General features: G+C 38.3%; 10 protein-coding genes across 10 annotated transcripts; 6 read left to right on the plus strand and 4 right to left on the minus strand.

Moving 5' to 3' along the window:
• The first annotated feature begins 546 nt into the window (after nucleotides 1-546).
• BDF20DRAFT_879758 (uncharacterized protein) lies at nucleotides 547-2863 on the plus strand. The gene is made up of 3 exons (XM_053081580.1): nucleotides 547-1089; nucleotides 1166-1906; nucleotides 1980-2863. Exons 1-3 carry the CDS (start codon nucleotides 579-581, stop codon nucleotides 2759-2761), a joined length of 2034 nt encoding a protein of 677 aa, XP_052935111.1. The 5' UTR covers nucleotides 547-578; the 3' UTR covers nucleotides 2762-2863.
• On the plus strand, nucleotides 2844-3142 carry BDF20DRAFT_879759 (uncharacterized protein). The gene has a single exon (XM_053081581.1). The coding sequence runs from the start codon at nucleotides 2900-2902 to the stop codon at nucleotides 3056-3058; it is 159 nt and encodes a 52-aa protein (XP_052935112.1). The 5' UTR covers nucleotides 2844-2899; the 3' UTR covers nucleotides 3059-3142.
• Nucleotides 3143-4640: 1498 nt separating this feature from the next.
• On the plus strand, nucleotides 4641-6336 carry BDF20DRAFT_906835 (isocitrate dehydrogenase [NADP]; the record flags this gene model as incomplete). Its single annotated transcript, XM_053083313.1, has 5 exons — nucleotides 4641-4796; nucleotides 4905-5004; nucleotides 5088-5248; nucleotides 5386-6125; nucleotides 6243-6336. The coding sequence occupies 5 exons, from the start codon at nucleotides 4641-4643 to the stop codon at nucleotides 6334-6336; spliced, it is 1251 nt and encodes a 416-aa protein (XP_052935113.1).
• A 539-nt stretch (nucleotides 6337-6875) lies between these two features.
• BDF20DRAFT_822545 (P-loop containing nucleoside triphosphate hydrolase protein) lies at nucleotides 6876-8913 on the minus strand (the record flags this gene model as incomplete). The annotated part of the gene is made up of 5 exons (XM_053077709.1): nucleotides 6876-7382; nucleotides 7463-7543; nucleotides 7640-8167; nucleotides 8307-8464; nucleotides 8568-8913. The coding sequence occupies 5 exons, from the start codon at nucleotides 8911-8913 to the stop codon at nucleotides 6876-6878; spliced, it is 1620 nt and encodes a 539-aa protein (XP_052935114.1).
• Nucleotides 8914-10010: 1097 nt separating this feature from the next.
• BDF20DRAFT_837015 (Not1 N-terminal domain, CCR4-Not complex component-domain-containing protein) lies at nucleotides 10011-12075 on the plus strand (the record flags this gene model as incomplete). Its single annotated transcript, XM_053079004.1, has 7 exons — nucleotides 10011-10032; nucleotides 10126-10845; nucleotides 10926-10960; nucleotides 11029-11095; nucleotides 11172-11297; nucleotides 11370-11790; nucleotides 11871-12075. 7 exons carry the CDS (start codon nucleotides 10011-10013, stop codon nucleotides 12073-12075), a joined length of 1596 nt encoding a protein of 531 aa, XP_052935115.1.
• A 221-nt stretch (nucleotides 12076-12296) lies between these two features.
• Nucleotides 12297-13726, plus strand: BDF20DRAFT_879779 (ribosomal protein L7/L12 C-terminal domain-containing protein). The gene is made up of 5 exons (XM_053081582.1): nucleotides 12297-12378; nucleotides 12492-12553; nucleotides 12641-12806; nucleotides 12954-13464; nucleotides 13564-13726. Exons 1-4 carry the CDS (start codon nucleotides 12376-12378, stop codon nucleotides 13266-13268), a joined length of 546 nt encoding a protein of 181 aa, XP_052935116.1. The 5' UTR covers nucleotides 12297-12375; the 3' UTR covers nucleotides 13269-13464; nucleotides 13564-13726.
• Nucleotides 13727-15086, plus strand: BDF20DRAFT_879783 (ras-related protein rab-4B). The gene is made up of 7 exons (XM_053081583.1): nucleotides 13727-13878; nucleotides 13948-13993; nucleotides 14128-14162; nucleotides 14231-14334; nucleotides 14413-14486; nucleotides 14565-14719; nucleotides 14794-15086. The coding sequence occupies exons 1-7, from the start codon at nucleotides 13860-13862 to the stop codon at nucleotides 15000-15002; spliced, it is 642 nt and encodes a 213-aa protein (XP_052935117.1). The 5' UTR covers nucleotides 13727-13859; the 3' UTR covers nucleotides 15003-15086.
• Nucleotides 15087-17560, minus strand: BDF20DRAFT_879792 (amino acid permease/ SLC12A domain-containing protein). The gene is made up of 2 exons (XM_053081584.1): nucleotides 16996-17560; nucleotides 15087-16867 (listed from the first exon to the last, which is right to left on the minus strand). Exons 1-2 carry the CDS (start codon nucleotides 17180-17182, stop codon nucleotides 15396-15398), a joined length of 1659 nt encoding a protein of 552 aa, XP_052935118.1. The 5' UTR covers nucleotides 17183-17560; the 3' UTR covers nucleotides 15087-15395.
• A 758-nt stretch (nucleotides 17561-18318) lies between these two features.
• Nucleotides 18319-21206, minus strand: BDF20DRAFT_914530 (uncharacterized protein; the record flags this gene model as incomplete). The annotated part of the gene is made up of 14 exons (XM_053084197.1): nucleotides 18319-18805; nucleotides 18892-19025; nucleotides 19099-19259; nucleotides 19345-19513; nucleotides 19586-19701; nucleotides 19777-19863; nucleotides 19925-19955; nucleotides 20022-20043; nucleotides 20121-20505; nucleotides 20579-20615; nucleotides 20705-20718; nucleotides 20788-20918; nucleotides 20995-21115; nucleotides 21197-21206. 14 exons carry the CDS (start codon nucleotides 21204-21206, stop codon nucleotides 18319-18321), a joined length of 1905 nt encoding a protein of 634 aa, XP_052935119.1.
• A 193-nt stretch (nucleotides 21207-21399) lies between these two features.
• On the minus strand, nucleotides 21400-23646 carry BDF20DRAFT_879808 (uncharacterized protein). Its single transcript, XM_053081585.1, has 3 exons — nucleotides 23274-23646; nucleotides 22781-23204; nucleotides 21400-22715 (listed from the first exon to the last, which is right to left on the minus strand). Exons 1-3 carry the CDS (start codon nucleotides 23508-23510, stop codon nucleotides 21601-21603), a joined length of 1776 nt encoding a protein of 591 aa, XP_052935120.1. The 5' UTR covers nucleotides 23511-23646; the 3' UTR covers nucleotides 21400-21600.
• Nucleotides 23647-24304: the final 658 nt, after the last annotated feature.

Genomic DNA, 24304 nt, shown 5'->3' on the forward strand with positions numbered 1-24304 from the left:
CAATTGAGGAGTGATAGAAAAAAGCTTATTCTTTTTACCCTTTTTAGTGTGGAATTTCTGTTGTTTTGATTTGCTTCCCTTTTCTCATAAACATATCCACATTTTTGGGTATATTTTTCAATGGACAAAGCGAAAAAAAAACAAAAAAAAAACGTCCCTATCAAATGGCCCTTCCCTTAGCCTAATGTCAAGCTACCTATTTTAGAATCCAGACCCTATCCAGACGTGTTTCGTATCCTAACGATGAACAAGATCAAGTCCTTGTCTATTGACACAATTTAAGCAGGTTGTTCTTGAACAAACAGCAGCCTTCATTAATTATGCATTTAAAGCAAGCAATTATGTAATTTAATAAAAAACTTTCTTATTCTTACGCGCGTTGTTTACATAAAAAACTTTCCCGGCTCACACCTTATTTTTATTGGTTTGCATATCTTTAAATCTCCGTGCAAATAAACAACATTGGACAATCGACAACCCCTTAATTTTTCACTACTGTGTATAACTCTTTCCTTTTCTCGCTTTTCCTTACTTTTTTTTCACCTTTTTTTTTTCTACTTTTTCACTCCAAACACATTATGTTTTTCTCAAGCCATTCTTCTTCATTACACAACAAGAAATCAAAAGCAAGAAAACGGCTTACAAAGACGAAAATATCGACGCCTGTTCAAATAAACAATACCAATGCCAATCTAGAGTTACCAAAGAAGATCATTAAAGCTCTATATGATTACAGGGCCAAAGGGCCTCACGAAATTTCGTTTCAGAAAGGCGACTTTTTTCATGTGACAAGCAGGGAAGATGATTTGGATTGGTACGAGGCTTGTAATCCAGCAACCAATTTAAAAGGCATCGTGCCTGTGCCTTATTTCCAAGTGATAGAGAGAAATGAAAGCAGAAATATATTGCTGTCACCTACCACGACCACGACCACCACCACGACCACCACCACCACCTCAACTGCGACGCCATCTTTAGCTGCAACACATCCAAAAATAGGCACCAGACCCAATTCATCTTCTTCAACGAATGGCTCATCATCGTTACACTCTGAACTAGATTCTGGATTTTCTGATATGACCCCTCATGGTAAACGAAGAAATTTTTCTCATTTTTGCTATAGTAGGAGCATAACCAACCCATGTCACTTTTTTTTAATACACAGGTCAACAAGTAAGCAAAAAGAAACAATTCTATGGTGTTGTTATGTATGATTTCAAAGCCGAAAGACCTGATGAATTAGAAGCTCAAGCGGGTGAAGCTATTGTGGTTATCGCCCAGTCGAATCATGAGTGGTTCATTGCCAAACCTATTGGTCGTTTGGGTGGGCCCGGATTAATTCCTGTGTCTTTTGTTGAAGTGCGTGATGCTCAAACCGGTGAACTCATTATGATGGATACTTTTGGTAATCCTAGTTGTTACAGTAGTAGTAATAGTAGTAGCAGTAGTAGTAGTGATAGCAGTCGTCATAGTCAACAAAAACAGCAATCACCCCGCACATGTAATAGCTACCACTCATCTTTGTCCTCCTCTTCTTCTTCGTTTTCTTCTTCTTCTGCTGCTGCTGCTGCTGCTGCTGCTGCTGCTGCTGCAAATTCGTCTAAATCAAATACTTGTACAACGGCTACATTAGGACAACCTGTCACAACCACGACCACAACGCCAACGCCAACTACAGTAACAGTGACACTATCAGATCAACAAGAGAGCGAATATCAGTCACGACGTCGTACATCCATCGCTTATTCCTCATCACCCATCACGAATGATACCCTCAACACAAACAATCTGTTTGTTGTCTTTGCCTCTGTGGATTCCTATATATTAGAAGGAGATCAGTATTGGTTTGTTATTTATGGACGCGTACATCAACATTGTCACCGTATTCTGTATCGATTATATGAAGGTAAAGAAAGACGACGCGCGCAGCTTGTTGATCCTTAAATAACTTTTTCTCTTTTTGAAATGGCATTGTCTAGATTTTTATGACTTTCAAATGAACTTGTTGAATCATTTTCCTCTGGAAGCTGGGCGCACAGGAGAAAGCGAACGCATTTTACCCTTCATGCCGGGTCCTTTGAGTTATGTGGACGAAAAGCTGACTGCCGAAAGACAGTTGGATCTTAATCGTTATTGTCAGGAATTACTACGATTACCCAAGTATATTTCACAATGTGAACTGGTTCAAAAGTTCTTGTTTGGTGTGCATGAAGGAGACATTGAACTGGACTACGATCCGCGATTGATCCATCAACATTGCTTTGAATTAGACGAAACGGCAGAGGAAGTATTGAGTATAGCTCAGTCAACACCTATCAATAATAACATGCGTGAAACAAACGCAAAGTCACCAACCACGCTTTCAATCGAAGAGACACGAACAGATGTACAGGCAGAAGCACAGGCAGAGGTAGAGGCCGTCATTCTAGATAAAGTGCCTTCACTGACGGGACCTACATCTTCTGCAGCTGTAACTATGACCAATCCACAACAACAAAAAATCAAAATCAAGATTATTCACAAAGAGGATATGTTTGCTATCAAAGTGCCTATCGATTGTTCCTTGGACTATTTGAAGCAAAAAGTAATTGATCGCATTGGATCTTCATACACACTCACATTAACTATGGAGTACAAAAGTGAGGCTACCGGGAAAAATGAAACACTGACTTCCGCATTGGATATGGAAGAGGCCTTTGTCCAAGCTATTCAAAGAGGCAAATTAACCGTTATTGCATGCACTGATACTACAGCTCATTAAGCTACTCTTTACCTCCATATGAAAAACTGACGTGCGGACGGGGCCAGGAAAGGGCTTGCCTTTTCTTCTTTGAATGGCCACCAAAAAAAAAAAAAAAAAAAAAAAAAAAAAAAAAAAAAGGAAAAAAGAAAATCTACCATGGAGTACTGTGTACTCTCTATTATTTATTTCTTTCACATATACATATCTCCTATTACATTATTCTATTCCATTCGTCTTATTTCAACATTACTTTTATTACACCCCAAAATCATGTATACCTCTTTTCTAAGCTATTTATTATTCATAAACCTTTAGTTTTAGAATTGTTAGTAAACACTTGTATATAAGTGATTGCTTTTTTCTTTTCACAGCTTTTGTCTTTTCTTTTTTTTTTTTTTTTTTTTTTTTTGTGAAAAGCAGGCTTCAACGCATATATCGTCGTTCATTAAACATGCTGATGCTCTGCCAAGTGAACTTTGAGAAAATTCAGGGACGTGTCAGCCTATTTTAATACATGAATTCCTCCATTAAGTGCAGTTTTGAGCTTCTGTTCTTTCGCTACCTTTGATAATGAGAAAACGATTTCAACACAAAGAGTACATCGAGTTTAAAGAAAACAAACGAGATAAAAACGGAATCAGGGTCACTGAAAAAGACAGAGTGAAAAGGAAGGCGTCACTTTCTGAATGAAGCAGATCCTCCTCACGTGCTTGCCATGCTCAACATGCTCCTTAAAAAAAAATCAAACCCAAAAAGAAAGCATACAAATTCTGATGCAAGCTATTGCACAATATGACTTGATGATGCCGGAACTTTAGTACCGCTTGTTAAAGCATCGTTATTACATTTACTTTCTCTGAGCTTCTTGGTCTTAGCATCAACTCAATGTAGAAGCAAACATATGAACCCTACAGATTAAATTGAATAGCTATGCGCGATTATCTGTGCCTTTCATCTTTGAATACGTTTGAAACAGAAAAGCTTACGTTATTGATAGATAATCAGTTTGAAAGTAATACGAATAACAAAAATAATCTAATCAGCTCTTTTACCGTACTTTCGTCACTACGCCAAATTTGTAAATCCTGTCGCACTAGCGTTACTTTTTCTTCCGTCCACCACTCATAGAGCAAAGTTAGAACGTATAAAACCGTTTTCACACGTCGTTCATTAAATAGCTGTCTTAACTTTAAGTATACGAAGGGGTATATTGAAAATGAGGTATATCTCCCGCTTTATCTACAGACAAGATTAGTCAGTCAGTTACTTTGCTTGTTTTCTTTCCACCACACCAAGCCTCGTCTTCTTTTTCCTAACCAACTCGTTCTTTACCAAATAAAGGTCGTGGCATCATAAACTTCTTGTCGTGGTTATGCACGCAAGGGTCAAAGAAACAGAGACCCATGATATAGACGTAAAGTTACTATGCTTTTGATTGGTTTCCAAGGCGATAAGCCAAATGGATGAGCACAGACTTTTTCGAATGGGATGCGGGCAAAAGATGGATAAAGTTCGCCGAATCACGGCTGCCTAAATGTCAAAAAGAAATTGGATCTCCGAAACAAGAAAAAAATGCGGGGTGAAGAATTGCCCTGATTTTGTGTGTGAAATGCCACTTCTGCACCCCCTTTGCCCCACTCCCCACCCCTTAGCATGTTGGCTTTTTTTGCTATGACCTAATCAAGTTGTTTTGTTGCACCCTTTAAATGTACCATCTACAATAAGATGAAAGTTATTGAAACACCGCATGAATGGGCATTGTTAGGTTGAATGGCCTTCTTTTTTTGCACATATAAATATGAGAATTTATCCTTTACTCTTTTGATAAAAAAAGACCTTTTTTTTTCTTCTTTTTTTTCGGTTTTATCCTTTTTCTCAATACAAGTTATATCTTAAAATGCCTGGAAAGATTGTCGTTAAGAATCCCGTTGTTGACCTTGATGGTGATGAAATGACCAGAATCATCTGGCAATTCATCAAGGATAAGCTCATTTTGCCTTACCTCGAATTGGATATCAAGTATTACGATCTTAGCGTTGAAAACCGTGATGCTGTAAGTAGTCGAAATAGTTGAGCTACGAGTCCTTCTACCTTTTGGAGAGATATCTCGGTTCCTTTCCCATTTATTTATTTCCTTCTACCTTTGTCCTTTTGTTACTAGACGGACGATCAAGTTACCGTTGACGCTGCTGAAGCCATTAAGAAGTACAATGTAGGCATCAAGTGTGCCACCATTACTCCCGACGAGGCTCGTGTCAAAGGTAAAATTACACCTACTATCATTCAGTGGATATAACCACAAAAGAGGAAAAAAGAAAAAACTTAAACAGAACTCTGCTCTTAGAATTCAACCTCAAGAAGATGTGGAAATCTCCTAACGGTACTATTCGTAACATCTTGAACGGTACTGTTTTCCGTGAACCTATTATTGTCAATAATGTTCCTAGACTTGTTCCTGGTTGGACCAACCCTATTATTATTGGCAGACATGCTCACGGTGACCAGGTAAAAAGAAGAAGAAGAAAAAAAAAAAAAGAGAGAGAGAGAGAGAGAGAGAGAGAGAGAGAAAAGGGAAAAGACCACAGGTGGCCTAACGTCATAGGATGTTATTTCTGGTATGTTCCTTGCCTATTCTACAATAGTATCGTGCTACTGATTTTGTTGCCCCAGGACCTGGTACATTTGAAATCGTCTACACTCCTGCTGATGGCAGTGAGCCCAAAAAGATGCAAGTCTACAACTTTGAAAAGTCTGGTGGTGTCGGTTTAGCCATGTACAACACGGATGAATCCATTGAAGGTTTCGCTCAAGCCTGTTTCCGTCTTGCTCTCGATCGCAAGATGCCTCTCTATTTGAGTACCAAGAACACTATTCTCAAGGCCTACGATGGTCGCTTCAAGGATATCTTCCAAGAGATCTATGAAAAGGAATACAAGGCTCAATACGAACAAGCTGGTATCTGGTACGAGCATCGCTTGATTGATGATATGGTTGCTCAAGCTCTCAAGTCCAACGGTAACTTCGTTTGGGCCTGTAAGAACTATGACGGTGATGTTCAATCTGATATCATTGCTCAAGGTTATGGCTCTCTCGGCCTCATGACTTCCGTTCTCTACACACCCGACGGTAAAACAGTCGAAGCCGAAGCTGCCCATGGTACTGTTACTCGTCACTACAGAGAACACCAAAAGGGTAACAAGACCTCTACCAATCCCATCGCTTCTATCTTTGCTTGGACTCGTGGTCTTGAACATCGTGCCAAGTTGGACAATAACCCTGACTTGGCCCAATTCTGTAAGGACTTGGAAAGAGCTTGTGTTGAAACCATTGAAGTTGATAAGCATATGACAAAGGATTTGGCTTTAATCATCTACGGAAAAGAGTAAGTATCTTCTTCTTTGAGATCGGCAGCAACAATAGCAGGGGAAGGGGCAGAATTCTAGATAATTATGATTGACTTACAAATTCAACTCTTCTTTTTATCTTAATGGTTATACAGTATGACTTCGGCTCATTATTCTACCACTGAAGATTTCTTGCAACAAATTGCCGATAAGTTGGCCTCTATCCGCAACAACCGTCCTTCTTTGTAAATTTCCCTTTTTTTAAGAAAAAATTAGAGTAGTATGATTTATTTTCTTGTATTATGATATTTTTTGGGGGCTTTCATCCTACATTATTCCATCGGAAACTGATCGTTTAGGCGTAATGCATGATAGAGTTTTCCTCATTTCCTTCTCTGCCACCTTCATACTTAACCACACACACACACATACACACAAATTTGTTTATTCAGATAACCACACGACCTTTCTTTTTACATAGCCTGAAATATCCCATTAAAAAAAATGTAATTCTAGCACTTAGTACCGTGTCAACGTGAACTATAGTCTATTTGATCTTTTTCAGTGGTTGCGCTCAATAAATTAGAAAGGTCCAACGATTTCTTTAGTGTTACACTGTTGCCCAGCTTTTTTTACAAAACAGATAATAATTTATTAGAAAAGGGAAGATAATACCAAAAAAAGGTGATATACTTTTATTTTCTTGTTAAGCTTAACTATTCTTTGTAGTGGGGTTGCTTTACAAATCACAAATCGAAAAAAGATAAAGAAAAAGAAAAACATACAAACTATTGTTGGAGAGCTTGGATTTGGGCAGGTTCTAAAACCTTGGTCACCTTACCAATGGCCACTGTCTTTCCTTCATCACGAAGAGTGAAGCGACCCAATTGAGGAAGCTTGGCGAAAGTTTCGATACAGATAGGTCCAGCTGTTTCAATACGAACGATAGCCTTTTGACCTTGTTTGAGGAATTGAGGAGCTCTCTTTGTTCTCTTACGGGTCTTTTTATCAATAGAGTGGAGAAGAGCGTTAAGGTTAACTTCTTCAGCAGCAGCGTGAATATGCAAAACAGCAGTATAACCAGCACAGATAATATTCTTATGATCCAAAATAGCTAATTCAGCTTCGAACATGGTGGTTGTCCTGACAGGTGCTTTTTTACTACAGATAACAAAACCAGGCATGATTTCATCTTCTTCCACACCCTTCAAACGCATTCTGATGTTATCACCACTACCGGCATATTCAATTTCCTCTTCAGTCTCATCGTAAATGGCTGTGATTTCAGCAATTTGCTATTAAAAATTGAGGATTGTTACAAATCAGTCACCTATTTTTCCTTTTTGACATCACGAGATTTCCCTTAAGAACCTACCTTGTTGGGCATGATGTAGACAGATTGACCCTTCTTGATATGACCAGCTTCAATTTTACCAACAACGATAGTACCCATATCCTAAACGATGTAAAAAAAAAAAGAAAAAAAAAAAAGAAGATGTATTAGCCACTATTTATACATGCGATTTTTTTGACTTGTTACATCTTCACTTACCTTGTACTTTTCGGAAATAGGCATCATTAAAGGATCATTCAACTTTCTATCGCTGGTTTTGAAAGCGTCAAGGTATTCGAGAAGAGAAGGACCATCATAGAAAGGGCAATTCTTGGTATCGCGCTCCTTAATGTTAGCACCGGTAAAACCAGACAGAGGCATAAAATGGACATCTGTCTTGGGATTATAACCGATAGATTTCAAGAAGGGAGTCAATTTTTCAAGAATTTCGTCGTATCTAGCCTTATCCCATTGCACAGTAGGATCATCCATCTTGTTGATAGCAACAATTAATTTATTGATACCCGAGGTCTTGGCCAACATGGCATGTTCACGGGTCTGGCCACCACGTTCGTAACCAGTTTCAAATTCACCCTTACGGGCAGAAATGACAAGTACACCAATATCGGCTTGAGAAGCACCTTGAATCATACTGGGAACAAAGTTCTTGTGACCAGGAGCGTCCAAAATGGTATAACGACGCTTGTCAGTCTCAAAATAAGCTCTACCAGTTTCAACAGTTTTACCCTATGTGTGATAAATATTAACATCCAAGAGCTGTATGAGAAACAATAAACATTTTCTATCGTTTTTGTGCTGCGTGCGCGCGCGTGTGTATGTATGTATGTGTTTCCCCCACTCCCTCACAAATAGATGCATCACATACCTTAGCTCTTTCTTCAGTGTTGGTATCTAAAGCCCAGGAGAGATACCATGATTCTCTACCAGCTTCTTTGGCTTCTCTTTCATACTTTTCCAAGGTACGCTTATCAACCATACCAGTCAAGTAAAGGATATTACCACCCATGGTTGACTTACCAGCATCTAATATTCCATTCACATCGATATAAAACAAGAAATATAAGGTTAACGACTGAACCTCTCTGGGGATAAAATAGAACATGATTATTCATGAATGATACATTACCGACGTGGCCCATGAAAACAACGTTGAGATGTTCTTTGCCGAATAAATCTTGAGTAATTTCATCGTCGAGTTCTTCGACATCATCTTCTACTGAAACTTCAGCCTTCTTAACAGAAGAAGCAGCAGGAGCAGCAGCAGCAGCAGGAGCAGCAGCAGGTTTAGCTGATTCAACTTTAGGTGCTTCTGCTTTAGGTGCATCAACCTTTGGCTTGGAAGCTTGTTCGGCAGAAGCAGCTACTGTTGAAGAGCAATCAAGTGAGCAGAAAATGTAAAAAAAAAGCAAGTCAGTTATATGTCTACAAACTATTTGATCGAAAGGGCAAGGAGCTGTATTCAAAACTCCCATCGTGAATCCGTAGTTGACATTTACCAGGAGATGCTGCAGGCTTAGATTCAGGAAGCTTTACAACTTTTGGTGCAGCGGCAGCTTTTGATTCAGGAAGCTTGACGACTTTAGGAGCACTAGGAGCTAAATATTCGTTGAAAGGGAAAGAATGGCAGGTTAACTGATTTGATTTCTGGAGACATTGCGCTTCCTTTTTTTTAATGATGTAAGATCTGGTCTCACCTGCAGCGGGTTGTTGTGCAGTAGAAGGAGCTGCAGCGGGTTTAGCAGCAAAAGAGGGGACAAAAGCCTTTGCGCCAGCGTTGGGCTTCCACTCAGCAGCTGAAGGGTTCAAAGACATCTTAGAGAATGAGTTTGTAGTTTCGTTGCTCATTTTCTACTAGCTTATTTGAAGGTAGAGTGGAAAACTGTCGTCGTATGAATTAGCGCTAAAAAAATATTTTTTTTTTTTTCCTTGGTTTAGGATAGGAATCAAAAAAAAAAAAAAAAGAAAAAAAAAGAAACGTCATAAGTCACCGTTTACACCGCCTACGCTGTTCACACCGCCTACACAACAAACTACCTTTCCAGGAACATGAGGCTGGGAAGCAAACAAAGGTACAACGTAGGAATGCAACGTACGCCAACAAAATGTCACCTTTAGTTTACGTTTGGAGCGAGGTAGTTGTAATGAATAAAATACCTCTATCGAGATAAACCATCGATTTGTCGATGAGCTATTCAATGTCAAGAATATGTTCGTGGAACCAACTGAATCATTGATGTTGAGTATGATATAAACTAGTACGCCATATATACCGTTTAATGAATAGATTAAAGATACAAAATGATTTTTTATAAACTGTTTGGCTGTAGCAATTCCCCTCAACTAGTTCTCTAACTATAGTAGTATCCTACATTATAAGCATAGAGGGGCCATTTCTATTCTGTACCCGCAATTTTATCAGTTTTTGGCGTGCTGTCTTTTATTTTTTCTTTTTCTTTTTTTTTTAATCTTTCATTTTTCATTGCCTTTTTGTTCTTAGCATAACAAGCTTTCCCGTTTTCTGGTTTTTTTCCTTTCAAGTCGTATTCAGTGCATAACCGTAATTCAAACAATGTCGTTAAAGAGACTCCAAGGTATGATTTGTAGCGTTCAACTACACGATGCATACCGTTCAATTAGTTAATCGTTTATTTCGCAACAATTGCACGTTTTTTCAAAATAAAAAGCTGAAGTGGATAGATTATTGAAAAAAGTGAATGAAGGTATTGAAACCTTTGAATACATTTACGATAAAATACAATCTGCCAGTAGCAGCAATCAAAAAGATAAATATGAACAAGACTTGAAGAAGGAAATTAAAAAGTTACAACGATTTCGAGATCAAATCAAGACACACTTGGCGAATAACGACATTAAGGACAAACGCTCTCTTTTGGAAAAACGAAAGTTAATTGAAGCTTTAATGGAACGATTTAAACAAGTAGAAAGAGAAATGAAGACAAAGGCTTTCTCTAAAGAAGGTCTTCTACAGAGGGAACGTTTAGACCCAAAGGAGAAGGAAAAAGTAGACGCCTGCGACTTTGTCAATAACACAGTAGAGGAGCTCTCTCGACAGATTGAAACAGTAGAATTTGAAATTGAGCAGTTAGAAAGTTCAGGTTCCAAACGTGGTAAAAAAGCGGACCATCAAAAGGCTGAACATGTCAGTGAATTAGAGCATCTGAACGAGAGACGAAAGTATCACATTAATCGTTTAGAATTGATTTTGAGGCTGCTCGAAAACGATCATCTTGCACCTGAACGAGTCAACGACCTAAAAGATGCCATTCAATATTATGTCGAGTGTAATGGTGAGCCAGATTTTGAAGAAGACGAAGGTTTATACGATGAATTGGACTTGGAAAAAGAAGAAGAGTTGTACGATATTCGAACGGATGAATTTCATAGTATGTTACTATTTTTTGGTTCGGTACTACTACAACTTCCCTACGGGATGGAAAGTTACTTAACTTCCTCTTTGTTTTAGGCAAAAGCGATTCAGAAGAGGACGAAAATGAAAAAGTAAGTTTGCTGTCCAGTAGAAATTCATTGTTCAAACACCAACCTTAGTTACTTTTACCTGTTTACAGGAAAATGTATCTGCAGTACCGACTCCAGCACAAAGCCCAAAGAAGACCAGGGCATCCGCAAAAGCAGGTAGGTTTTAACGAACGGCAGCATTGATTCGTTACCAGTTTCAGAAATGATTAAGCAATCCCTTTTGTTTATCAAGTACAAGCAGAGAACATATCAGCTACTGTTAAAGATACATCGTCCTTACCCACACCAGTGCAGTCTCAAGAAGCACCCGCTCCAACCGCTGCTACTGCAACACCTTCAAGTAAAACAGCCGATAAAGGTAAGCCTGTAGTGGACCTTATTCACTGGTGGTATACAATATCCTCGTAGACTGACGAATGTCATCCTTTAGACAATGTATGGGCAGAACGACCCAAAATTGCTGACCAGGATAAAGCCACAAGTGAACAGCAAGATAATGAAGCCACAAAATCCCCAACTGAACATGATTTGTTAGAGGATTACAATAGTCCTTCCATTCATCAATTACCACCCTCGCTCGCTGATCTTGCACCCTCATTCCAAGCTATAAAAAATAAGCATAAACATGATATCCAATATGCCACACAAATGTTAAATGCTAGTTTACAACATGTTCCCGATCTCATCGACTCTGAAAGACCAAAAGTATATCAACCACGTAATCCCTATAACACACCAGATTACTATCCACAGCAACCTTTACTTATATTTGATAACCCTGTCATTTTCGACAAATTTGATATGGATACACTCTTCTATATCTTTTATTACCAACAAGGCACATATCAACAGTAAGTACCCGAGATATACAGTTGATGAAAAAGGTCTTGAAGTAAATTTAGAGAAAGGACTAAATCTTAATTGTTTTTAGATATCTTGCAGCGAGGGAACTGAAAAAGCAATCATGGAGATTTCACAAGAAATACCTTACATGGTTCCAACGTCATGAAGAGCCAAAAGTGATTACAGAAGACTACGAACAAGGCACATATATCTATTTCGATTATGAGAATGCATGGTGTCAGCGTAAAAAGATGGACTTCAGATTTGATTATAACTTCCTGGAGGAAGCTTAAATAATATCCATAAATTTGCATATATATACATACATATATGTATACTGTATATATAAATTCAAACGCAATATAAAAATTATATTTTATCCGCGTTTATTTCATGCTTCGTTGTCAGCAATCAGCGTTGTGACAAGAATCTTATGCTGCTTTCCTACATTTTAACTCAGCAGTCTTTTTTAGGCCACCCTTGAATCGGGGCATCCCCGTCTTTTTGCAGACTGGAAACCCTCTTTTTTTTTATTACAGGCACACAACCTTTCTTCTTTTCTAACTTTATCTGTACAGTAATCTTTATTTATAATGGTAAATTACAGAAACATGGTCAACCACTTTAGAAAAAAGGCTTTTTTGTCGCTTGGAATAAGTTGAAGAAGCCAACAGCAAAGATAAAACGCGATCGCTAACCTCATCTATAGCTTCGTTCCGCCACTAGATTAGTCTCTTCAGCTTCAGTTGTCACCACAAAACAAACAGCTCGGTAAATAAGGAGTAACTTAAAGAAGAAATAGAATTAATAAGAGTCTTCAGCATTTTGTTAATGTAATATCTGTATACGATTATTTAGCTTATCACGAGCAGTTCCTGTCTATGCTAGACGTTGGTATACCACTGAACAACCTCTCCCTACCCCTGGTACTTCAGCAACCGTTGATCCTAAGATTACTGCTATTGTTGATGAGATTGAAAAGTTAACATTACTACAAACCTCTGAATTGGTTTCTCAATTAAAGGTATTATCATCTATTATCATAAGTGAAAGTAAAGCAACGAGTGGGGTTGGGTTGAGAAACTATGACAGAATGTCAACAATGCGGGGTTTTCTTGATTATTAACTTTTGTTTTTTATTTCCTTTGCGTCTTCCTTTGACTTTGTATAGTCTCGCTTAAATATTCAAGACATAGCTATGCCAGTGGCTATGCCCACAGCCGGTCAAGCCGCACCTGCTGCTGCTGAAGAAGAAGAAAAGCCTGCTGAAAAGACCGAATTCAGTGTCAAGATTGATAAAGTAGATGCTGCTTCTAAAGCAAAAGTGATCCGTGAAGTGAAGAATTTGGCCGGTTTAAATTTAGTTGAAGCCAAGAAATTCGTCGAAAGTGTACCTAAAGTTTTGAAGGAAAGTGTACCAAAGGAAGAGGCTGAGAAATTAAAGAAGGCGCTTGAAGCTCTTGGCGCTACTGTATTATTAGAGTAAACGGAAAGGGGTTCGATGAATTGTTTGAATAACGATGTAGAATAGATATAGCGTACAATTTCCTTTCTATCTTCCCTCCTCTTTTTTCTTTCAACTCTTGTTAATGTAATCTATCTTCAATACTTGTTTCAATGAAACGCACCCCTACTATTGTAAAAGTCTTTTGAAGCATTTGGTCAAATGGGAAGTCATGTCTGTAAAGTGATACAGTTCGTAGCATCTTAAGGATATGCTTGTTTAAGTTTGATTTGACAGCTTCTTAATTCATTTTGAATTTTACTTGTTTCACAAAAAGCATGCTGAAATAATGAAGACATGTGGCAAAGTCAATTACAATGGCTCATGCATGGTTATCTTGAGCAATGCAGATAACTATTCCATTGTTTGATTCGCAACAACTGAGTACTGTAAATTCAATAGGGCTTATATGCTCATACTTTGTAATTCTGTTACAATTATTGCAATTGAGCTTTGGTTTTGCGTCGTGGTACTCAATGTTAGAACTCAGTGACTTCTTCAATATAAATGTACACAACTCTTTCGTAAAAAATTCTACTTTGCCTTTTCCTTACATTGTAACGTTAACTCCTCATGCTGACAGATGCGTATGGTAATGTAGTCTATTGAAAGGTTCAAGGTCACTATCGGATTATGAATTAAATGCCCCTTTTGTTCACAGATTTCCTCTTTAAACTGCTGTTAGTCGGCGACTCCGGAACTGGAAAGTAAGTTTATTTATTATTTTTTACCCCACAAACAAAATGAAGAAAAGCAACCGTTACGAGCAACTAGCACCGTTATCAGTTGCTTGATAATTGAACCAAATTGTCTAATCGAATTATATTGACGAACCTAACAGATCATGCTTGTTATATCACTTTTTGGAGAATCAATGTAACCCTTGCAACTTTTTAACGGCAAAGCCGATACTGACAAAAACATTCCACTTTTTGTTGTACCAGTCAAAAAGAACTCGATGAACACCATAGGGATAGAGTTCGGAACTCGCATCATTCAAATAGCAGATAAAAGTATAAAGTTGCAAATATGGGATACAGCAGGACAGGTAGGAACGCTCATTATCATTTTTTTAATCAAAGAAAAAGAGTCTACTATATGTCTATAATAGTAATTAATGGTTTAGGAACGGTTTAGATCCTTAACAAAAAGTTACTTCCGTGGGACAGCAGGAGCATTGGTTGTATATGATATAAGCAAGTAAGTAACCGACCTTTTCGTTTGCGGGGAGGGGGTGGGGGAAAGGTATAAGTGATTAATAGCACTCTTCCTACCAAGTCGGGATACTTTTTTAGGTGTTAGGTCATGGTTAAACGATGTAAGAACATTAGCAAACCCAGAACTGGTGATCATATTAGTCGGTAATAAATCAGACAAGTCAGATGAAAGAGAAGTATCCTATCTGGAAGCGAGTCGTTTCGCACAGGAACATGGTAAGTCTTACTTTACTTGACATGCGTGAATCATGTATGTTTTGGATTTCCACAACTCACACTCGAAAAACTAGAAATAATGTTCTTGGAAGCTAGCGCCCTATCAGGAGATAGCGTTGAAGAAATGTTTTTCAAATGCGCTAGATCTATTTGGAGCAAGATACAGACAGGGCAAATTGACCCTGAGCGAAGTGGAACGGGCGTTCAGTTTGGCGATTCAAGCCTTAGACGAATGACACAACGAACAAGAATGAGGAAGAAAGAGAAATCATGCTGCTTTTAATAAGGAGACTCAAAATGATTAATTATAGTGACATACAATGCAAACACGCGAATAAACAGGCAGGTAATTTAATCAAAGGACTTGTTGAAAGCCTTTATTCATGAATAAATAGAAATTCAATCAAATTGAAACTATATACTACATAAGCTAATGCATCTTGAGGAAGTATAGCTTATCAAAATAGAGTAATATGTACAGTTGTTGAAAACATTATTTACAAATGACATGACAGAATCGATGCATTTGTGAATGGAAGGTGAGGGGGAATAAGCGTTTTCTAAGTAAAAAAAAATTGAGGGAATTGAACCAGCGGTATATGCTATATACCATATGTCTTCGCAGACGAAAGTTCCTTTTAGGATCCCAAAACAAAAAAAAAACTACAAAACTAAGTTAAGCAAGAAGCGAGGCAATCTTCTTATAGTAACGTTTCCATGATGGCATTGCTGCGTAATCTTCTTCGTAAAGACTGTCGCCTTCTTTTACTTTCAAAACATCAACACTAAGGGTACCCGTCTCAAAGTCCATTTCTGAAGGCTTGACAAACTTGGGTCTCTTGATCAACTTGTGACCACAATACAAGACAACACAGAACATGACAGAGAGATAAGATGAGACGCAGTTCTTAGCTTGAATAGGCGGGATAAAAGTTTGATAGCCTTGACCAAAGATGACGATAGTACCAAGCACGATGACAAAGATGTCACCGAAAGGGAAGAAGGGAGCAACATAAGGTAGAGAGGTGAGCGATTTACCTTGGGCTTTTAGACCCTTTCTGAACCGAAGGTGGGTGATTGCTATGGTTACCCAAACAATCAAACCAGCAACGGAGGGCAAAGCAGTTAGCCAGTTAAAGACTTCTCCAGAACCCCATAAACTAGTCAAGAAAGCTAAGCAACCAATAGCACAAGTCGCCAATACAGCATACACTGGAATACCCCAACGATTGATACGCTTAAAAAATTTTGGAGCTGAACCACTTTCTGCAAGGGCTAAAAGAGTTCTACTAGATGAATAGACACCAGAATTACCAGCGGAGATCATGGTAATTAAAATAATAGCGTTCATCAAATCGGCAGCCCACGCAGCACCTGCTTTTCTAAAAACAAGTGTGAACGGAGAAACTGCAACGTCACTGGAGCCTCTTAGAAGATCAGGGTCTGTGTAAGGAATGACGAGGCCGATAATCAAAATAGATAGAAAATAAAAGAGGACGATTCGGAAGAAGACTTGCTTGACAGCGGCGGGAACCGTCTTATGAGGATTCTGAGACTCACCAGCAGTGATGCCAACAATTTCAACACCATTGAAAGAAAAGGCAGCGGTAAGAAGAACATTAAACACGCCTAAAAAGCCATAAGGGAAAGCACCACCGTCGAGATGAAAGTTTCTACTGCCAATATGATCCCCACCTGCAGCACCTGTATCAACGCAAAGACCAACGATGATGAACACAATAACTGTAATAACCTTGACAAAGGAGATCCAGTATTCGATTTCACCATAGCCTTTGACGGAGAATACGTTGATAGCAACAAGTAAAGCAAGGCAGATAATACTCCAAACGACACTGTTGACACTTTTGACCCAGAATTCCATCATCATGGCTACACCGGTCAATTCGACAGCAACACCTACCGACCAATTGACCCAATAGATCCATCCCAGCATAAACCCAAGGGAAGGATCGACGAAACGTTTGGCATAATGAGCAAAACTACCCGAAACGGGAATATAGGCGGCCATTTCACCCAAGCTCATCATGACACAGAAGATAAGAATGCCTATAATTGCATAAGCAACCAACGCACCACCTGGTCCGCCATTTGAAATGGCTTTACCAGAAGCCATGAATAGACCCGTACCTATATTGATTTATTAAAGGAAGCAGCAATATGACAACGAAATGGTAAGCTTAACAATTATACATAAAGATTGTTGAGTCGGATCAACCATTCGCTTACATCGCCTTTTTAAAAAAATCAATATTTACCAATGGTACCACCCAGAGCAATCATCTGAATATGTCTGGCTTTCAGACCGCGATGAAGTCCAGGTTTATTGTGTGTATCTGATTCTACAGTTGAAACCGAGGCTGAACAGTAGCTCTCGCTGAGATCGACAACAGCTGTAGCGCCAGACTCAATGCGGCCGGCGTGGAATTTTTCATTTGTATCCATGGCTTACGAACTATTATTATCTCTTTTTCTTTTACTGGGGAAGTGATAATAATAAGCTGTGTGCTTTTTGGTTCGTTGAGTTGCAGTTCTTTTGTTGTTGGAAAAAAATAAAAAGGAAGAAAGTGAAGAGAGGAAGCGTTTTTCTGTTATGTTGTGGCCAGAGACCCGGATAGTGCGTTCTAATATCTTTAACTGACAAGTAAGCAAAAACTATTCACAGAGAAATTCAAATTCTTTTTTTCAAATAAATCAGAGAAAAAAAGAATATAACGGTTTCAAAAGTAAATAGAAAATAAAGGTTTGTTGTTGAGTGTTTTGTAGTTGTTTAACTGAACAAAAATCAAGTGTATTGTATATATGTGTATATATATAAAGATAACGAAAGAAAGAAGGAAATTTCAGGCTGAAAATTTTTTGTAGGAGCTTTGAAACGCTGAAATTTGAGACACCACCGCTTTTTAGTCTGGATTCAAAGTACCAAGATTTGTAAGCTTCATCTATAATGCCTAACTCGCCCTTGCTGCGATAACGAGCAGTAATTATCAGTACTATCAGCATCAATACAGTCACAAAAGCCTTGCTAATCTTGAATGGCAGCTGAAGCAGCTTCTCTGGAATGTAGATCTAATGTTCTATGCGTGCAAAGATTTTACCAAAATGATGTGATTTAACGATTCATGTTAATTGATTGGCTGAAAAGAATGACACATTTATATCACCGATATTCTTTGCTTACTCTCTATAAGGCTCAACTACGGCAGTAAAGTAGTAAGGAAGTGGTCCTTTTTAATCCTTCCAGAAAGTAGGTTTGACATATGCATGCAACATCCTCAAACTCTAAATCAAGGTTTTGTCAATGTTTGTTAGCATTTTGTACAACCATCATTGCAAGTAACACATCATATTTTTTATCAACTTAGCAACTGTTTGCAAATTGTAATAACTACAAGGCCTTACGAATATTGTCGCTAGAATGGACTAAAATCCGTGAGTTTAGTGTATAGTTTGTATCTGAAGTTTTGGTTGGTCCACGCAATGGCGTAAAATTACAGAACATGAAAAGACAAGAGAGCGTACTTTTAACTTTGTAGTCTTTATTAGGTACAATAGTAGCAAGCATAATGTTTTCACATTGTCTATAATTTAACCTTACCGTCACATAAGCTTAAATAATCATTGTTGGTAAAAGGTACATATGTGTCTCCTTTCAACCAGTAAATTGGATCGGTTTCGGGAATTTTCGTCAAATCGATTCCTTGATTTCGATATTCTACCTTCTGTTGCTTGAATGTACCAGTGATTACCATAGCAGGTACAAAACGTATAAAGAGAGGGATAGCATACTTTGGTAATTTTTGGCGAAGATATTTCAGGAGATCGCTCAAATCAATTTTTTCACCATCTTTCAAAACTAGAGCAGCCATACCAGCACGGCCATCGTGGTGAGGAACCAGCGTACCGTATATATTAGCTTCAGCAATTCCAGGATATATCCCTAGAGCTTGAGAAACTTCTGTAGTAGCTACGTTTTCAGATTTCCAACGGAATGTGTCGCCCACACGATCACCGAAAAAAAAGTAGCCATCTGGGTTCAGTTGAAGTAAGTCACCACTCCTAAAATAACTATTTGACATAGCCAAAATACTTTTAAGCAAAGAGGTACTTTGGTATGTTAAGCAAAACAGCTTAATATTGATAATGAAGCTTACGTGTCTCCTTTTACAAGCACATTCGATAGGATCTTTTTCTTGGTTGCACCCTCGTTTTTATAATAGCCGTCGAACTGGATAGGCCCGTCCGTATCAAGACGCACCAGTAGCTCCCCTTGTTCATTAAACTTGCACTAAAGAGCCCAAAGGATAGTTAGAAGAATTAGATCTGGCAATAATCTACCGGATGTAAACTGCATCATTTACCTTGATACAGAGGCCATTTTTATCTCTTAAAGGCTCCTCAGTTATTGGATCAATTTTAATCAGCTGAACTTCACTACGTATCAAGCGGAATAGCTTCCCTCGTAGGCCGACAGCTCCTGCACCCATCTCTCCTGTGTTGACATTAAATAAACTTGTTGGAGCTAGTTTGAAAATTGAAACATATAATAGAGGTTTTGTTATCAGTCTCCTTTCTTTCCAGTATTCTTGAACAACTGTCGGTATTACCTTCTGTTGCAGCGTAGAATTCGCAAATCTTGGGGATGTTGAACCTGTCTCTAAATCGGTTCCAAACATCGGGTCTCATACCGTTGCCGTAGACTAGTCTTACTTTATGATTGTTTTCTGCAGATTGAGGTGGTTGGCTCAACAGATACCTACAAAACTCACCAATATACTGAATTTTTTCGTGATCGATTAGTGAAACGATTCGAACACACGTAAAAAATGAAGCTAAAATGTTGCCTACCGTAAAGATGTCAACTTTATATTCGACGCAATCTTTCCAAAAGCGACTTGCAGAAAATTTTCTGCCGAGGACAAGAGTGCCTCCGGAGTACAGGGTTACAGCTGATGTAACAATCACTACAATAAGAGTAAGGGCGGGAAATACGTAAGCAGCCTTATTAGGAGAATTTATCTATCTTGATATTATCTTACTTCCTGAACTGTGGTATAATGGCAATACGCAATAGACTCGCTCATCCCTGCGCATGCCAACAATATAAGAATACATGACCATAGCGACTACAAAAAACACTTCAGTAGAGTTATTTGATGAGGGCATAGTAACAAAGAGAATACTCACAATTTACTCGTGCATGTTGGCTGATGGCAGCCTATACCATTCCACAACGAATGAGTTTTTCTTTTTTAACAAAATACGAAAGAATAACAAAGATTACCTTCGGCATGCCTGTTGTTCCACTAAAAAATAGTGATCATGTTTAAATGTTAGTAGTCACACTTCGATATTGACATGCGCAATTTGACAGATTTGATACCTAGTATATATCAAATATGCTGGATCTGAAGGATCCACCCCTTTAAGGCAATCCTCGTTGGTGTCGCTATCACTAAAATGCGACAAGACGTTGGGCGTAAGGGTTGTTGCAAAAGTCAAGGGCGATAATTCATATTCAAAAGTCGATTCGCCATAGGCTATTAAGTCTACTTTTAATTGACGGCATGACTCGACAATGGGAAGCACTTGAGCTTTATAGACGGGGTCGAATATGAATACTTTTGTATTAGAGATTTTGATACAATGCAGTAAAGGATCATCCGTTAGATTCGTATTGATGAAAGAAGGAACAGCGCCAATTTTACTGATAGCAAGCAATGCCATGAAAAACGTTGGGTGATTTTGATGCATCATACAAACAACATCTAACAGAGTATAAAGCGATTTGCGTCACAATTTCGATTTCTTTTACCTGTCAGAATATAATATCTCTCCTACCTCCTCGCTTTACATTCTGTGCTAATAACCAGTGTGCCTATTTTGATAATCATGCAAATCCAGGTTGGAATGTTTTCCATATAATTGCAACAATTGAGACCTCTAAAGGCTTTATTTTCAGTTTACCAGTTTATTCGATGCTAGATTAAGTTGAATTAATCTGAATAATCTGATATTAACAATTCGGTGTAACCTACATGCTCACTCACCTTTCTCAACTTCACGAAATGTGTACTTTCTACCTTCAAACATTACAAAAATTTTATCGGGATGAGCTTTTGCTTTCTCTTTGAATCTGTAATAGAAATGCAGCTTGTCTTGAAATCCCCATACTTTCAGCCTACATTGCCAGTTTTACAAATCAGCACTTAAAATATAAAAAAAAACCAACAAATATTGTACAGTTGATACTCTACGCTAGTGTAGCGGCTGCACCGCTTCTTAATTGATGTATGTCCTTGCTGAGCAAGAATTTAGCATCGACGTACATGCTCCCTAATAGACCAGCTAACCCGGCAGCTACCACAGGCAATACATCTATTCGCTCATTGATTGTTTATGGGATTTTTCTTTTTTATTTTTGCTGTTTTTACTCATTGTTCGCTCAGTTGTCCTTACCTGAGCTCATGTTTATCCAGTATTGGTTTTATGACAGAAGATGAACAAGTTGAAGAGAAAGGAAGTGAAAGGTATACTTTAATGGAAGTTTTATATTTGATCTTGCTGAATCTTAAATAGTCTCGTATGGTCGATTTCAAGGTACACAGGGTCCAGTTTATGCTTCACACACATAGCATTCGCAACACATTTAATTTTAAAGAGTGTCATCATTTTCTTATTTTATTCCAATAATTTTAGTAATTTGATTTATTATAAATAAAAAAAAAGAAACGTAATGTATAACGATCATTTTTCTCGAATGCTCCAAAAAAAAGTTGCTAGTAAAAAGCTATGATTTACTAAAGTCTTAAGACATTATTATATACAAAGGGGCTTGACCCAATGCCTTGATGATTGTTAGATTATTGACATATTAAAGCAGTTTGAGAGGCGCCTGCGATAGCACATTTGGATGTTTCTGATTTCATTTGCTCTTTTTGCCGAAAGTTTGCGTTAATCCATTCAGTCATTTGCTTAATAAGCAATAAATGGTTTCTTTGGGTAACAGTCATGGACACAGCTGCTGTGTTAGGATACAATGCTGTCGAAGAACTATTAGAAGACTTTCTGCTTCCCGAGAGGTCGCGGAAATGATCTTGATTCGATATTTCATTTCCTTCGCATAGTTCTTTCGGTTGTAACGAGAGTTTAAAAAGGTCGCTAACAAGCAATTCTTGAATCGATTCGACGGTCTTTGCAGCCTTTTTCTTTCCTTTATCGTCCCTTTGGCGTTTAATATGTTCATCAGCGTTTCTCAATTCAGCTTTTTGCTTTGCGTTTTCTTTATTCGCATCAACAAAAGCACCTGAGAAAGCATTAATTAAGGTGGCAATGTTTTTCTCATCCTTAGCAGTAGCAGATTTCGCAAGAGTGTACGACTCTGTTTCCTCTTTGCTGGTTTCCAACATGGCCGGGACATTAGCTTTGGTGTAATTAGTAGCCGTTCGAAGTTCAGGCTGGAAGGATTGAAGAGAAACATCAGGGATAGATGCATAATGCTGGCGGTAACCTGTAATACCACCAAACTTGTTTTGTGCCGGTGCTGCATGAAGGTTTGTTTCAGGTTGATACTGCGTTGGATTTAAGAAAAGAACATCAAAGTATGCATTATTGATATTCGCAAGGTTTTGACTCGGTACAACCGGCTGTTGCAAAGGCTGTTGAGATATGGGCTCGGAACGAACATACATATCTTTCTCATTGTCATATGGAATAGGATACACAGGGTCTTGTGAAGGGATGGAAAATGGATACTGTGCGAATTGCTGCGAGGGCTGCGATGGATGTAGCTTACTGTAATCAACTAGCTGTCCGGAATGTACCGATGAGTTATTTAGGATGCTGCTGGAAAGTTGAAGCAACCAGTCATTTATCTCATTGAGCTGTTGCTGACTGTCTAATTTGAAGTCGAGGCTGGATTGATTAATGACGCCTGTATCAATAAAGGATTGTATTCGGTCCAGTGTATATGCCACGTCTAGGGGGGGGGGGGAATAGTTAGCACACATCAAGTTTTTTGAAGGTGGTGAATGGTTTGCTTACCAGTGTTATATTCTACGGGCTTTGCTGTTGTATCCACAGGGAAGAAGAAGCTGCTGATTAATTGGTCCGTACAGTAGTTGGTATTCACTGGTTGCTCGGCATAATTCGCTGAAGATTGTGGTGCGAAGGCAGGCTGAGGGATCAGTTCTGACTTATTAGACAGTGTCGATGAAGAAGAGTCAGCAACATGTAGCCAATTGTCATCAAAGCAGGTGCTACTGAGAGGAGATAATGAATGATTTTCCGATAATACAGGTGACACATCTCTGCTCAAATTCATAGAAGTTGGTGGTATTAAGGGCTGTTTGAGAAGCTGCTGGTGGGAACATCTATGATGGCATTTAAGTGTAGCAATATGCTCTTCATTATGTATTTTTTCATGCTTCTTCAAATCTTGTGGACGTTTAAAAGCTTTATTACAACACTATGAAAGCGAGAACTTGAAAGTCGGCATTTCCGCTGCTCAACAGCATATGATAATTTTCAAGCTTACTTGGCAGCGGTGTGGTTTTAAAGGTACATGCACACGCAGATGACTTGTAATGTGATCACGCTTGACAACAGTTACTTCGCAACTGCTCCAATGGCATGTCAAACATAGATTACCAGTTGACTTTCTACCAACATGGTCATTGGTTAAATGAGTGTAAAGATGTTCAGGATCGTCGAATGATTTTGAGCACCCGCTCCAGAGACAGGGAAATATTTCTTTGATGGGCAAGCGTTCCATTATTGAAAGCAAATAAAAACAGATTACAATTCAGAAAAGGCGATAATCAAATAAAAGATTCAAAATTCAGTTTTCAAAAGAGAAAAAGGTTGATGCTGGTATGATCGGGCTAAAGGTTTATGGATGATTCAATATCTTTTATCTTGGCAAAATGAAATGATTCAGTTTAGTTGATCTGCGTCCTGTACAAGCAAGCAGGACCAAACTGGGCTTGCCAAGCAAATCTAATTTAGATGCCGCTTTAAACAACATTTTGGTCTCATCATGTGAGCAAGGATGGGTCTGTTTTTTATTATAAAGATAAACGAAAATTAGAGTCACTTTCTCCAAAAAACCACCAATTATGGTTGTAATGTTATGGCTGCTTGAAACCTACTTCACTATTAACAAAAAAAAGCGTGCATTGACCGTCATGGTAGTGCTGTAGAGAATTAATTGTTGTTATGGACATCGTACCAAGACATTAAGCAGCATTATTACAAGCTATTGATAAAACGTTGTAGAAATCAAATATCTGCGAAATGATTGGTAATTTGCCAAACCTACTTTTGTAGCAATTTTTTGCTTACCTGACATGGAAAGCGATACGTCAATATAAGATCTTAGTTTATAGGAATAATCAACCTATCTTAAAGAGAACCTATCTTAAAGAGACCTTCACATTCATTGTGCCATGGTAAGTGCTTTTTGTTGTACAAAATAAAGTCGAGTAATAAAAATTTTGTAATACGTGGGTGGTCATTTGTAGTTGGAATGGAGACAGGCAAGAACATTTAACATGTTGTTTTTTCTCT

Source organism: Mycotypha africana (assembly GCF_025528875.1).
Source record: "Mycotypha africana strain NRRL 2978 chromosome Unknown BDF20scaffold_7, whole genome shotgun sequence".
In the NCBI taxonomy this organism is placed as follows: Eukaryota; Fungi; Mucoromycota; class Mucoromycetes; order Mucorales; family Mycotyphaceae; genus Mycotypha; species Mycotypha africana.

Coding starts and splice junctions, on each gene's coding strand:
- BDF20DRAFT_879758 (XM_053081580.1), top strand. CDS start 579: ATGTTTTTCTCAAGCCATTCTTCTTCATTACACAACAAGAAATCAAAA. Junction 1,090..1,165: donor TTCTGATATGACCCCTCATG/GTAAACGAAGAA, acceptor TTTAATACACAG/GTCAACAAGTAAGCAAAAAG. Junction 1,907..1,979: donor TCTGTATCGATTATATGAAG/GTAAAGAAAGAC, acceptor GGCATTGTCTAG/ATTTTTATGACTTTCAAATG.
- BDF20DRAFT_879783 (XM_053081583.1), top strand. Junction 13,994..14,127: donor GGCGACTCCGGAACTGGAAA/GTAAGTTTATTT, acceptor CGAACCTAACAG/ATCATGCTTGTTATATCACT. Junction 14,335..14,412: donor TATGGGATACAGCAGGACAG/GTAGGAACGCTC, acceptor TTAATGGTTTAG/GAACGGTTTAGATCCTTAAC.
- BDF20DRAFT_879779 (XM_053081582.1), top strand. Junction 12,554..12,640: donor ACCACAAAACAAACAGCTCG/GTAAATAAGGAG, acceptor ACGATTATTTAG/CTTATCACGAGCAGTTCCTG. Junction 12,807..12,953: donor AATTGGTTTCTCAATTAAAG/GTATTATCATCT, acceptor GACTTTGTATAG/TCTCGCTTAAATATTCAAGA.
- BDF20DRAFT_879792 (XM_053081584.1), bottom strand. CDS start 17,182: ATGGATACAAATGAAAAATTCCACGCCGGCCGCATTGAGTCTGGCGCT. Junction 16,868..16,995: donor TGCTCTGGGTGGTACCATTG/GTAAATATTGAT, acceptor AAATCAATATAG/GTACGGGTCTATTCATGGCT.
- BDF20DRAFT_879808 (XM_053081585.1), bottom strand. CDS start 23,510: ATGGAACGCTTGCCCATCAAAGAAATATTTCCCTGTCTCTGGAGCGGG. Junction 23,205..23,273: donor TAAAACCACACCGCTGCCAA/GTAAGCTTGAAA, acceptor TCGCTTTCATAG/TGTTGTAATAAAGCTTTTAA. Junction 22,716..22,780: donor GCCCGTAGAATATAACACTG/GTAAGCAAACCA, acceptor CCCCCCCCCTAG/ACGTGGCATATACACTGGAC.
- BDF20DRAFT_879759 (XM_053081581.1), top strand. CDS start 2,900: ATGGAGTACTGTGTACTCTCTATTATTTATTTCTTTCACATATACATA.